The sequence below is a fragment of the Trichosurus vulpecula genome, chromosome 3 (assembly GCF_011100635.1).
Source record: "Trichosurus vulpecula isolate mTriVul1 chromosome 3, mTriVul1.pri, whole genome shotgun sequence".
Lineage (NCBI taxonomy): Eukaryota > Metazoa > Chordata > Mammalia > Diprotodontia > Phalangeridae > Trichosurus > Trichosurus vulpecula.
In genome coordinates this window covers 444,611,623-444,625,999 of record NC_050575.1, presented here as the reverse complement: position 1 = coordinate 444,625,999, position 14,377 = coordinate 444,611,623, and the positions used below count along the sequence as shown (strand labels likewise).

General features: G+C 43.5%; 1 protein-coding gene across 1 annotated transcript in view; it reads right to left on the bottom strand.

The window, feature by feature from the left end:
* Window positions 1-14,377, bottom strand: part of DNAH6 (dynein axonemal heavy chain 6) — a 251,551-nt gene that overhangs the window by 34,277 nt on the left and 202,897 nt on the right. The window contains exons 64-66 of the mRNA XM_036750156.1: window positions 13,415-13,575; window positions 8,596-8,684; window positions 4,534-4,680 (exon numbers count right to left, since the gene is read on the bottom strand). Of these exons, the coding sequence (XP_036606051.1) occupies window positions 4,534-4,680; window positions 8,596-8,684; window positions 13,415-13,575 (397 nt within the window). The remainder of the gene's footprint in view (window positions 1-4,533; window positions 4,681-8,595; window positions 8,685-13,414; window positions 13,576-14,377) is intronic.

The following is a 14,377-nucleotide window of genomic DNA, read 5'->3' as shown; positions in this document are numbered from 1 at the left end:
AAAAGTGGTAGAGAATCACAAGCTTCACAAAGGCCCCTCCCAGAAATACTGGGTCCACAGTTGTCTCAGAGAGTGAAATGGTCCCCAAGTTGAGGTGCTTTGCTACCTGAAGATGAACTGATGAGTAAGGGATGCAAACACTGGAGAGCTTCTGACTTAGGTTAGAAAGCATGTGTAATCCCATTTCCCTGGAAGCCTGGGGGTGGTTCCTGGAGGGCCAGCTCATGACTCCTGAGTGCTGAGAAACCTCTAAGCCAACACACGGGGAAGTGGAGAAGGGACTGCTCAGAGAGACAGAGGAGGAGTTCAGGAGAAAAGGGCTGAGAGGCAAGCTCAAACTTTTGAATGTGGATGAGAGACATCCTTGGAGCCTCAGACATGTGGGGAAGCTGGCCCCGACCATGTGCCATGATGCCCAGACCCCACAACACTAGAGTCTGCTAAGAGAGAATGCTCCTCCCTGGTCCTCCTGCCATTCTCTTTGGTTAAGGTGAGATTATATGTCACTCCTGAAGAGTTCATTTGCTCTTGTATTCATTCATCCACTCTAATCTATATAACTTCCCTGGTTTCTATCTATTGAATACTTTGATAAAGAGGTTGACTTAGTAACTGGTGACTTTTTTATGTAACCAGCATTTGGTGGTAGGGAGCTAAGCTCATGAGAGTCAGGCAAGTGTTACTTTCTCTTTTAGAGTGATCAAGGAATGCAATTTTTATTTTGAACCCCTAAAAGAGAAAGCATTGTACCCCTAGACTACAAATATTGTAGTATATAGATACACTTCTAACCCAACAATCTCTTGGAGGTAGGAGATGAAGGAGAGCTTCACCAACCTCTGGTTGGGCTGGATCCTTCCAGTCCCTGCTCTATTTGGCCACTGCTGGTGGTGCAGGCATGGCCCTTCTCCTAGTCTCCACAAAGGGAGAACAGGCCTTTCAAGTGCCAGATCAGTTATCTCTCTAATGATGCAACACGTAGGCCAGGTGTTTTATTTTCAGTGAACCCACATCTACATTACATGAGGGTTGGGAGATGAGCCCAGAGTTTGGCTGTCCATGCACTTAGATCCATCAGACAGTCACATTTCTGAACCTCCGCTGGGCCTCCACTGATTCTTGGGCATTCTTTTCATTCATTTCTTCTTGGCCCCTTGTGGCATTCCTCTCAGCCCTGTTTCCTCCCCTCTCAGCAGGGAAACTCTTCTCTTACTTCATGGAGAAGATCAAAGTTGTCTGCTGGAAATTCTTCCCCTATACAGCCAGATTTTTCTGAATTATCTTTAAGAAGACTTTCCCCCTTCGTGTGCTCTTCTGGGCTTGGGCTTACCAAACTGTGCCCTTTCTTATTCCTTGTTTATTCCTCTCCTGGGTTTGCTCTTGGTTTCCTGGCATTTACAAACATGCTGCTTTCTCCCCCTGTGCTGGTAAGCAAAATGGGCTCTTAGCACTCAGTTCAACCAAGTGCCCTTGAGGAGTTTGGATTTCGTTTCCTTTGAGTAATTCAGTGTATTTCATTGAGTCTTACTAGGTGCTAAGCTCCAGGTCCAAACCCCTGTTAGGTGCTAAGCCTATGTGGATGTGAAGCTCCCAGGGTACTAAGGAGAGGTGCTAACTCAAGAGCCAATCATAGGAGCCCAAGTTCTGGTCATTCAGATGATGTTTGATGATGTCTGAAATGGTATAAGAAAAGAAGACAGAGCTATTTGTGCAGGGCTCTCACTCTTGGTGGCCCTCACTGATGCGGAGACTCTGGGCAGCTGTAGCTAAGAGCCCTCCAGCTCGTAAACCCGGATGCTGGGACTTTGTCAAACTCTGGTAACTATGTATTGGGATTTGAATCAGACAAGGTCTGTCTGTCGATGTTTGTACTTTGTTTGTATTTTGGTCTGAAGTTCAGGGTGCTGGTTTTTTCCCCTGAACCAAGTGAATGATATTTGTATGCTGAATTAAAGTAAGCTTGTCAACCCCTTAACGTCGCTTTCCTTAGTAAAGCAGATCAAAAAAACCTGGGCTTTGGCAGCATTCTTGTTGTTGGGCTTGTGTTGGTTTTTCGCCCCCCACAGCACCTGCTAGCTGGATTGTTGAAACACCCCCTAGACCTTTCCTCAGAGCCCAGGGCCTCCTCCAATCCTCCCCATGGCCTTCTCACCCTGGAATATCCCAGCTCACCACCTTCTCCCATTGGTGAATTCCTCCTGAGGGGTCTTCTGTTTTACGGAGAGGCCCAGGATGGCTAGCTTTTACTCCCCTTCCTGGCCCTGCTCCTGAATTTCTAGATGCAAAACTATGCCTTCATGCTGGGCACTTCCGTTCCACCCTTGGCTTCCTGGTTTTTCAGCTCCCTTTTGATGTGAGCTTCTGTTCTCTCTTTCTCTCACCTCCAAACTTCTTGAAGGAGCTGTTAGTGCTTGCATTTACCGCCTCTTCTTCCTTACTGTCTACATAGCCCCTTTTCACCCAGCATAGGCTCCTCTCATGTGATTAAAACTGTCCTCTCAAAGGCTGGCAATAAGCTCCATTAGCTTTTCTCTTGTCCTTGTTTGCCTTCACTTCTCTGGAGATTTGGCCATCGCCGGCCACTCTTGCTCTTCAAAGTTAATTCTCCTTTAGGTTTTTGGATATCAGCTCTGAATCAGGCTGCTATGACTCCAGCCATCCTCCCATCTCCTACCTTCTAGAGCCTCAGATGTAGTGCCTGAAAACAGCCTGAACCCTGCTGGGTGAGCTTCCACCTTGCCTTGCCGGAAGCACGGCTCTAGCTTGCTTCCCAGCCATCACCAGACCGCCCCTCCCCCTCTTCCTGCCTTTTGTCTGTGGTTTGTTGTTGTCTCCTTGTGGGGAGGGTCCATCTTTTGTTCTTGCTGCTTTTGTATCTCTGGTGTTTGGCGCAATGCCTGGCGCATAGTAGGCTCCTCATCGCTCTGTCTGTGTCTATCTGCCCATTTAATCTATCTAATCTATCCATGTACAGATCTCTCTCTTTCATCTATTCTAACCTATCTATATCTATAGATCTCATCAATCTATATCTATCATCCATCTATGTATTGTCACCTATCTGTTGTTGTTTGGCTGTTCGATTATGTCCTAGTCTTTGTAGCCTTGTGGACTGTAGCGCCCTAACGTTGTCTGTGGGGCTTCCTTGGCAAAGATATTGAGTGGTTTGCCATTTCCTTTTCAAGTGGATCAAGGCAAAGAGAGGTTAAGTGGCTTGCCCAGAGTCACACAGCTACTAAGTGTCTGAGGGTAGAATTGAACTCAAGTCTCCTGACTCCAGGCCCAGAGCTCTAGCCACTGAGCCACCTAGCTGCCTCATCATCTGCCTACCTATCATCTATTCACCTATTACCCATCTATCTATTTTTCTATACATTAATCTATCATCTATATATTATCTTTCTCTATTATCTATACACACATCTATTTATGCACCGATCCATTTATCTATTGTCCATCCATCCATGTATCTATCTATTCATCATCTATCATTTGGCTCCATCCATTATCTATCTATCTATCTATCCATCCATACATACATCCATTATCTATCTATCCATCCATACATACATCCATTATCTATCTATCTATCTATCCATCTATCTATCTATCTGTCTGTCTGTCTATCTATCCATCTATCTATCATCTGTGTATCTACCTATCCATTTATCTATATCTATCATCCATCTATTTATCTATCATCTGTGTATCTACCTATCCATTTATCTATTTATCCATCCATCATTTATCTTCCATCTATGCCCCTTTTCCCTTGAACTTCATAGCCAATCAATGACCAAATCCCATTAATTTGCCCTCTGCAATGTCTCCCATGTCCTGTGCATTTTCGGTGCCACGATTCCAGATGAGGCCTTCATTACCTCTCATCTGCACTACTTCAGTAGCATCCTAACTTGCCTTCTCTCCTTTAGGATTTTTGCAGATGAAGATGGGGGGCCACACATTCCTGATAGTGGGACAGTGTGAACAAAGGCACAGAATGGAGTAGCACAGGCCGTGTCCAAGGAATGGTGCAGATCCCAGGATGTTTGGAATTTAGTGTCCAGATAAGGCAAAAATTGGAAAATGACAGTGGTTGATTTTAACAAGCTGGTTTTCTGATGTAGAGCTAGGTCTTTCAAGCTTTCACAACACTGCACCATTTGTAATGGTTTCATTAGGGTCATAAAGCAGGAGTTTAAAGGGCCTTCAGAGGCCAGCACCGTCATTTCACAGGTGAGGAACCCAAGGTCCAGAGAGAGCCATGGACTTGGTCTCGGTCACAGAAAAGATCGTAGGTCTAGAAGGGTCTCAGAGGACATCCAGTCTAACCCCTTTATTCTACAACACAAGAAGAACCAAGGACGAGGGCAGTAAAGTGACTCAAAGTCCCAAAGGCTGTGAATGTCATAAGCGGGATTTGAACAGAAGTCCTTGACTCCAGAACCAGAGCTCTTTCTACTCTGTTATTCTGCCTCCTGTTATTTCTCCAATGACCTACGATGCTGCTCTATGAAAAAAAAGAGAATGTACCTGAATGACAGCATGGAAAAAACAAATGCCAAAAATGATTTTCCTCCATTTCCTTCCCAGTATATTTTCTTCAAAAAATGAAGGTGTCATTTCTGTGAATGCTCGTCGGATATTTGCACGGAGACCTTTGGGAGGTTCGTTGGTAACCTGGAATTAGAAAACCTACGTTAGCAATTATTTTAGTTGCTGTTCAGTCGTTTTTCAGTCTCATCCAACTCTATATGACCCCATTTGGGGTTTTCTTTGCAAAGACACTGGAACAGTTGGCCATTTCCTTCTCCAGCTCATTTTCCAGAGGAGGACACTGAGGCAAGCAGGGTAAATGACTAGCCTAGGGTCACACAGCTAGTAAGTGTCTGAGGGGAACTCAAGAAGATGAGTCTCCCTGACTGTAGGCCCAGTACTCTAACCACAGCACCACCTTGCTGCCTATAATAGTATTTAGTTTATTATTTAGCAGTTATTTAGTTAGGATATTTATAAATCCACTCACTGTCTGAAAGCCACTAGGCAAATGTTGAGAAGCGACAATGATTCACAAAGCTTCCAGGGCTGCTTGGCAAAGCAAGCTTTGGGACGGGGAAGTACCTGTGAGACTCAGGGCTGAGGGTGGCAAATTCGTACCCAAGAGACTCAAATGCCAGCTTTCCTACATGGGGGCCCAAAGAGACTAGGGAGGTTCAGACTTTCTCCACTGGGATGGGCTTGTGATTTTTCAGTCATTCACCTACATATAGGACTATCTCATGCTTCCTTGCCTGGTGTAGCAGCAAGCACTGTAGCATACCCAGGACAGCCTTCTAGCTGGTTCTTTAATCTGCTTTTAAAGGAAAACAACTTCAAAGGGGTGAACAATCTCCTTTAATCACATTCACTAGCTCAGGGGAAAAGTCAGCACCATGAACATCAGAAAAACTAGCACAAAGACCAACAGACAGGGCTCTGACTGCCTAAATCGGAGCAATATTGCTATACGCTTTACATAAACCACTGGATGAGAGAACCTTTACATCTGAGCAGTTGGGGGGCGGGGTCTGAATATATGGCTACTTAGAGTCTCAACCAGGGAATCAAAAGATCTTTCTCATAAGCGAACCCCCAAGGCAAAATCTTACCTCACAATATATAAACACTTTTGGCTAATAGGCTCAGAGCCAGAAGGCATCACGACCCTCACAACTCAGTGCCTAATTAGCCTTCCTACAAGCAAGCCTCCCCTAAACAAGCTCCACCCCCAATGGGCTCTGTGACTCAGGATGTATCGCAGCTGCGAGCTGGGCCAGAGGTCAAAGCAGGTCACATTGGTCTATTAATGGATGGGGAAGATCTTCACATCCCATTAACATCACACCTTGTCCAGCTGTAAAGCCCGTTGTCCTGCATTTGAGTTTAGAACTAGGAAATGGGTGCATAACTGATGTCTGTGACATTGGTGATCTGCATGCCTCTCTGCATGTTTCTGAGAAATCAGCATCTCATAAGCTAACCTGGCTATTCAAAATAGCTCGCATTTATATAGAATTTGAAGGTTTGCAAAACGCTTATTATGTGAGATGATGTATTGTTCTCACTTTATAGGCAGGGAAACTGAGGCAAAGTGCCTTGCCCAGGGCCATATAGCTAGTAAATGTTTGAAGTAGCACTGGAATTAAGGCTTCCCAGCTCTCAGGTTCAGCGATCTAGCCATTATACCGCCTAGCTCTCCCCAGTGCCGTTTCCCTCTCCCTCTTCCAAGTTAACGTCCCATATGATAAAGTAGTGACAATAGCAACAAGATTCTGCATTTTTATCAAACTGGATCAGAAGCAATACCTCCACCTGCACTATCACAGAGGTACCCAGTTATCAAGTTTTCCCATCATTCCCTTGGCATCTCTGGAGTCTCCAGCTCTCTGCGCCTGGTTGATTTTGGCATTCTACAAGGCTGTGCCAGTCTCTTGGGGCCATCAGCCTTTCCCTTCTCCCCTTTGGATAACTTCTTTCCCTTCTTCCCCAGGCCCTTTTTGGATTGAGTTCTGGTTTTGGAGGGGATGATCAAGCAGATGGCCATGCCACTGTCCTCTGTGGTTCATCTCTAACCTAGGTTCAATCTTCCTTATCATCTCTCGGTCTCGACTCTGCTTTCTACTTGTTTTTCTGTGACCAGGTGCTGCTCCTTTGCAGGTAACTCATCCATGGATTACTCATAACAATGGCTTTAACGGCATAAACTAGAATACATAGGATTATGAAGGAAATCAAAGGCTGGTGAAAATAGAGATAGACTTTTATTCTCTCATCCAAGTTCACATTAGATTGTGAGTTCCTTGAGAACAGGGCCTGATTTTTTGTCTTTGTTTATATTCCCAGCCTTCAGCATAGTGTCTGGCACATAGAAGGTGCTTGATGAATGCTCATCGACTGACTGACTTGGGGGGGTTCTGTGGACCCCAGGTGAAGAACCCCAGAGCTCAGGGCAAGGTCTACAGGCATCCTAGAGATGGTTTTACCATTATGTGCTTTGCATGTTACGGTCCAACAGTAAATTTGAGTCTTCATTGGGACTTGACATGAAAAAAAAAATGTATTTATGGGCTTTGGATAGCAGGATTTTCTAGCGTTAAAGGTATGTGATGCATATATATATATTTTTAAAAATTCAAAAACATTCCTCGCTGTACTCCTTGCATGCAAGGCAAGGCCACAGGCAAGGGCCAGCCCTGTTCTTTGTCTTTTCGAGGACAAAATCTCATTGAATAAGGAAGACTATTCATGGCCCTCCTTGAGTGGATGATGTGGCTGGCACCTAGCATGCTGGCTTTGGAGTCAGGAAGGCTCAAATTCTCTCTGTGTGATCCTGGGCAAGTTACTCAATCCCATTGGGCCTTAGTTTCCTTATCCATATGTGTTGGTAAACAAAATGGGCTCTTAGCACTCAGTTCAACCAAGCGCCCTTGAAGACTTTGGCCTCTGTTTTCTTGATTAGATTGGGAGACCTTGGTGACCCCCTTGCCTCAGGGGAGCGCCTAGTTTACACATGGGTTTGAGCAACATGTTTGGGACATCAGAGGCTTTTAGACCACATGGGTTTAAGTTGCCTCTTTGTGATGATTTTAGGTCTCGTGGGTGAGTTGCATGTGTGACTCACCCTTGACCCTGATAAAGATATAAAACCAGGGGTTGGCTTTCTCATTTTCAGAGCTCTTACCCACAGCCACGGTGGGGTGCGTGACTCTGGGCTGGCCCTTGTTATGAGCTCCTGGGATGAACCTAGATGTTGGTAACTATGAATTGTGTTTGGTCAGTCTGTCAATGTTTGTAATTTGTCTGTATTTGCTCCGAAGTTCAGGGTGCTGGCTTTTTCCCCTGAACTAAGTGAATGGTATCTGTATGCTGAATTAAAGTAAGCTTGTTAACCCCTTAACGTTGCTTTCCTTAGTAAAGCAGGTCAAATGAACCTGGGCTTTTGTAGCTGCTGGTAGCGTGCTTGTTGTTGGGCTTGTGTTGGTCTTTCACCCCACAACAGCGGCCAGCCAGATTGTTGAAACACCATAACATGGGGATGATACTCGTATTAATGCCTACCTCACAGGCTTATTTTCTGGCTTAAGTGAGATAATGTGCTGCAAAGTCCTTGGCAAACTTAAAGTAGCAGTTTTGATTACTTTTGGCATGTTTGAATCAAATGGCAATCACTTTTCATTTTGGAAAACAGTGGCTTGGTTTGGAGCCATCTTCTCCTCCATGAGCTCTTCCTTAGTCCCTCCTGATGTTAGTGCCTTCCCCCAGAAATCACCTTTTATCTACTTTACATAAACACACGTGGCTGTGTTTTCTCCTTTGATAGTAGATAAGCTCTTTGAGGGCAGGGACTGTCTTCATTTTCATTGTCTTTGAATCCCCGTTGCCTAGCACAGTGCTGGGCGCACAGCAGGCAGCGAACAAATGATTAGTATCTCCCAAGCAAGGTAATTAATAATCAACCACTCAACAATAAGCATTAAACCCTGCCAGTGGGTCAGATGCTAGAAATTCAGAGTGCTTATAGTCTCTGTAAATAAAACATGCTCGCAAATACATTACCTTGACCGAATTCTGAAGGACTGTGACAGGAAATGTGGTACTCGGCATGGAACTCAAAAAAAGTCGAAAACTCTCCTTAATGGAAACATCTGTAAAAACAAACCCACGAATTTGTTTTGTTCAATAAGTGCTTATACATCTTCTTTTATAAAGATTAGGCTGTATATTACATGAAGTAAAGGACTCTGTCTTCTCTGTATAGAAAGGACAGGAAAAAGTTGTTACCAAATAAGACATTAGTAAGAGAGAACCTTTCTGCTCATGACAAGTTAGAGACACTGGCCCAGACGACCTACATGCTCAGGTATAGACAGAATGGGAAGAAGGGATTATTGAGCCGTGATTAATGATCTTTGAGATTGTAGAGAGGATTAAAGCTACCATAGGAAGGGAGGAGGGCAAATAACCCTCTTTTCAAAAAGGCAGGAGAATGGAGTCTGTGAGCTATAGGCCAGTGAGTTTGATTTTGATTCTTTGCAAAATTCTAAAATATGTAATTGAGAGGTGAGTTAATGAATGTCTAGAATGATCACAGAGTCGGCCTGGCTTTATCAAGAAGAGGTCACGCCAGCCTAACCTCTTCCTTTCTTGCTGGTATTAATGGTGATCTATTGTTCAGAAAAAGGCTATATAAAATAATAAGCTATCTTATGAACTAGTAGGGTAGCATTAGGGAATCTATTTTTACTAAGATTTTAGCCAAATATTTCACAAAGTCTCTCATGCTATTCATATGAAAAAGATGAAGAAATATGGGCTACATGATAATGCATTTGGGTGGATCTGGAAATGGTTGGATGATTGGACCCCAAAGAGTAATTGCTAACATTGCTGTCAACTTGAAGGGTCTCCAATGGCATACGCCATGGGCTCTGCCTTTGATCCTGAGTGATTTAATACAACTTGTTTAATGTACTAAATGTGCAAAGTGACTTGGATAAAGGTAGATGTGGTACCACTTGGCAAATTTTCAGATGACACAAAGTTGGGAAGGGTAACCAACACACTGGACAGTGTCACTATTTATAATGGGTACTTAGGGATAAGGACTCATAATATGTGGAATTCCTTAGTGAGGAAAGTCCTCCTATAGACATAGATTGGTTCCTTCTCTGCAATTTATAGTCTTGGAGGGCTGCCCAGAGCACAGAGAGACTGGGTAACTTAGTTAGGGTCACCCAAAATTGCCCCTTGGAGATTGTGGAGAAAAAATATTAATGCTGTACTCGGCATTTTTAGGTACAAGTCTGCCCGAAATGATTTTATTTAATTTAAAATTATTCTAAATCCAAGCATTTTTTTAGTTTAGAGAAAGAGATATCCAAATCAGCATAGTCCTCTACATCCTTGGACATGTTTCTTTGCCAAGACAATTTGCGGTAACACATAGCAACTTGAACAAGGAAAAAAATCATAGTATATTAACATATATATTAACATACACTTTTGGGTTACCATCCAAAACAATAGCCACTACTCATTTCTTTCCTTGACTTCTAAAGGGCATCCCTGTCAGTATTGAAATCCTTTCCAAATAACAGAAGAGGGCACTTCTCCGGTTTGGGTCACAGTTCAGTCTCTTCAGGGAACGAGGAAGAGGACAGAAAGACAAGTTGAGCGATACCTTTGGCTCTCATCCTTGATCCATTTCCCTCAGAAATGGATTTCTTTCTTTATTCTTCTATGAACTTTCAAACAGGGAAAAAGCCTGGAAAAGACTTTAGGCTGAATAAATATTTATTTCTTAATATTTCCAGAGAAACTAAAAAAGGGTTCTTCAATAGGCTACCACGAGATTAATAGTTGTGGTTGCTAATGTAATAAAGGATTCATTTTTAAGGAAAAAGGCCTAACTTTTCAGATGCATGCACCATAACAGAACATTCAATTATTTCTGCTTGTCAGGAACCTTACTCCTTTGCTCCAGCTGGAAAGCCAGGTGTCATTCCCTGGGTGTAGCCACCTGCAGTTTGCTCCCAGAGCTGGGGATGTTGTTACCCCTGCAAATCCTCACTTGTCATAAAATGACAAACATCATCTTTCTCTTGCAAAACCCTAACATATAAAATAATGGCAAATGTCACTTTGAGAAATGAGTTCCATTGCCTTTTAGGACCCATAGGGAGCGTGGGAATGCATGCATAGAGTGTGTTGTTCAGTCATTTCAGTCACGTCCGACTCTTCGTGACTCCATTGGGGGTTTTCTTGGCAGGGATACTGGAGGAGTTTGTCATTTCCTTCTTCAGCTCGTTTGATACAGGAGGAAATTGAGGCAAACAGGATGAAGTGACTTGCCCACAGTCACACACAGCTAATAAGTGTCTGAGGCCAGGTTTGCATAGAGTAGACACACAATATAGAGTTATTGAACTAAACTGCCGACCCATTCTCTCATCTGCTGGTGCATGCGTGGACGGGAAGTTTTCTGCATTGTACCCAGGGCCGGTCAATGACCCTGAAACATGTTCTTAGTTTCAGAACTCATTCTCTAGCAGCTTCTCAGCAGAGCTGTGACCAGCCACTAGAGGAAGGCAAGCTGCTGCTTATGGTGCAACATGCAAGAGAGGAAGCAGCAGGGGATTTTCTTTAATGTTCCTTTTAATAAGTCACTTTTTATTATCCGGGAAATGGATTATGGGAAAGGAGAGGACAAGAGTGGCAGTTAACAGATCAATAGCCTGAGTGCCCCACTGGTGGCCAAGAAATGCTACAAAACTTAAGGAAGCACTGCAGTGTATTGGCCATATTCTCTATGAATCATTTATGTGAGGACAAGGATGAGAGATGCTCAGAATGATTAAGACATGGATGGGCTGGCATCTGCCTCAGTGGAGGGAGTGTCCACCCAAAGGAGACCATAGCTTTATTGAGGTATTGCCATGAGAATGTGGAATCCTAGCTTGAGACTGAATGGGACTTTGGAGGCCTGGAGGTCCAACCCTTTCGTTTTACTGAGGAGGAAGCTGAAGCTTAGGGAGGGTAAATGATTTGCCTATAAGAAATGAGTGGCTGAACCAGGATCCTCGAACACCTGAAAGCTTCCCAACATGCTTCGCCTCCCATGATGTGTTGGTATGGATTGTGTGAAAGGCTGAGTTCTCTGTGTTCTAGTCAATGAATTGAGTTCTTACTGTGTGCTACGCACTGAGGACACAAGAACAAAAAATGGAAGCATCCCATCACATTAGCTCATGGTCAAAGCCATCACTGGGCAGGACACACAAGGGAGTGACTTCGAAACTCTGCTCCAGATGTCCTGTCCTGGTATTGCTTCCCCGCATCTGGGAGCACAGGACATATGCAACGTCCAGTAGAGCTTGGTATCATTCAACATTGGCTGGAGTCAGATTTGTAAGGTTTTTTTTTTTTACTTTCTGACCCACTGCCACAAAAATGAATTTAGGAGAGACATTGGACCTTTGATTTCAGCAGCCTAGGGAACTTCCAGATGAGGAAACTCCCCCTGCCAATTCAGTTTGGCACCTTCCCTGAAACTTACAGTCTTGGAGAGTTGCCTAGAGCACTAACAGGTTAAGGAACTGGACCTGGGTGAGGCTGGAGTCTCAGTCTTCCTAGCTGTCTCTCAAGAAAAATGAATTTATTGAAGTTTTATTGGGTATCACTGAACAATGTCCAGAGAGATGCAGTAAAAATGGATGACTTGGGGTCGAGGTCCAACCTTGGTAAAATAATAGATGACTTTAATTAAGAGGACCTTGAATAAAGACAGCTCCTTATCTCTAGTCTAGAGCTTTTTATTTATTTATTTTTGTACAGGCCTAATCTCAGTTTGTCTAAGTGGGCTTTTCTCAGAGCAAGCAGGTCATTGGGAGCACCTCCATGGGGTGAAGCAGCCAGATCTAGGAGGCAGATCTTTATGGTTCACCCTTTAATACCTCATTAGCAGCCAAGACTGCCATTCTCAACCCCTCAGGGTCTGGGCTCATCTAGCTAGGCTCTGTGAAAGGTAGAACCATGATAGCTGAGACATCCCTTCTGCTTTGGTAAGAACAGACACAGATCTCTAACTGAGGCAGGAACAAATTCTAGCATGCCAAGTTGGGGTCTTTAGTTGGGAACTGTCCATAGAGATCACCTGGCTGAGACAAAGGGAGACTGGGCAGTGGCAGTGGTGGGGGAGTGGGGGGAGATGCTGTCTTTTCTTGCAGAAAGAGCCTGACACATTTTTGTAAGTCAGTGAAAACTGTTACAAACCCAAAGAGTTTTGAAAAAAAAAACAGTAGCAACAGCCCTCTGTACATGAAAAAAAAAAAAAAAACAAGGCACCAAATTTTTCACTTCGTATATCATTGTCTATTTGCTTTATCACATTAACTAAAATTTCTGGTCATGTGACCAGATGATGATTATAAGATGGTTAACTTGGGTTCTTAAACACATGAGTTGAGTTCCCCATGTAGAAGCTCTCTACAACTTTAAGTGGAAGAGATGGGATAGACCTGCATTGGTGAAGGGAGTTCCCTCACATGAGAGATCCCTATAATAAGTCAATAAAACCACAGGCCCAGGGGATGATAACAGCACTTACCACAGGACCAAATGAGATAACATAAGCAAAGTTCTTTGGAAACCTTAAAATGTTTCTTATTACCCTAGTGGAATGAGAATGTGGCCCACGCCTAGACCACCTAAGATGGCATCATCTATGTGGAAGATGCCATCTTGGGTGTTCTAGGCATGCATCAAACCCCCATTACACCCTACCCCATGGATTTTTCATTCTTAGTATTGTGCTGCCATGCTTATGAGGATTTTGTTCTGAATTTAAATAGAAAGAAGCAATAAATAGTTAACGTACTTGGTTCCGTAAAGCTTTTAATAAGCTCTTCCATAGGCAACATCCACGATACTGCTAGGTGACAGTTTTGGAGAAATACCCAATTTCCTGATTTCAAAGCATCCTTAATCATCTTTTCAGCAATTGGTCCTTGGCCTTGTCCTAGTGAAATTGATTGCACTCTGAAAGAAACACGAGAGCCCCTTAAGTCAATTTTTTTTTTTGCAAATGTTGAAACATAATAAACATGGTAAGATCTTAGGTAGAAAATACACCTGCCAAGTGTTTCTTTGAAAACCAGTAGAAACCTCTTCATTAAGAGACTTTTACCATCTAAGCTTCTGACTTTGAGAAATTCTTGAATGAAATCAGAAACGTACTTGAACAAAAGCGATATCTCATGAACTAAAGAAATCGGGGGAGTTTATGGCGCTGTCTTGAGCTCGCTCCTAATGCCTCCTGGAGAGTCCTGTGCCCATGATGGTATTGATTACAGCTGAAGTTAACCGACCAAGGAACACCAGACCATAACCAGCATCTCTCTGGGAGGAACAAATGGCTTGGCTGGCCAGCATTTCCTGGGTCTAGTGATTAGTCCAACAGTCTGGGAAAAGAATGGTATTGCAGTTACCCCACTTCTCATTTTTCTTAGTTATCCTCATCTTTAATATCATCTCCTGAAGAATTAACACTCTATAGTGTCATGAATCCAGGAATTCATGTGACTCCCAGCAACATATCCTTGGGACTTTCTTTAAAATCTTTTCAGCAAGGACATATTTTTTATTTATATTTTGGGGGAGACGATCAAGGTTAAGTGACTTGCCCAGGGTCATACAGCTAGTTAAGTGTCTGAGGCCGGATTTGAACTTGGGTCCTCTTGACTCTAGGGCTGATGCCTTATCCACTGCATCACCTAGTTGCTCTGAGGGCCTATTTCTTGAATGGTTCATGCTTAGGAAGGAAATTTATTATAAGGCGCTA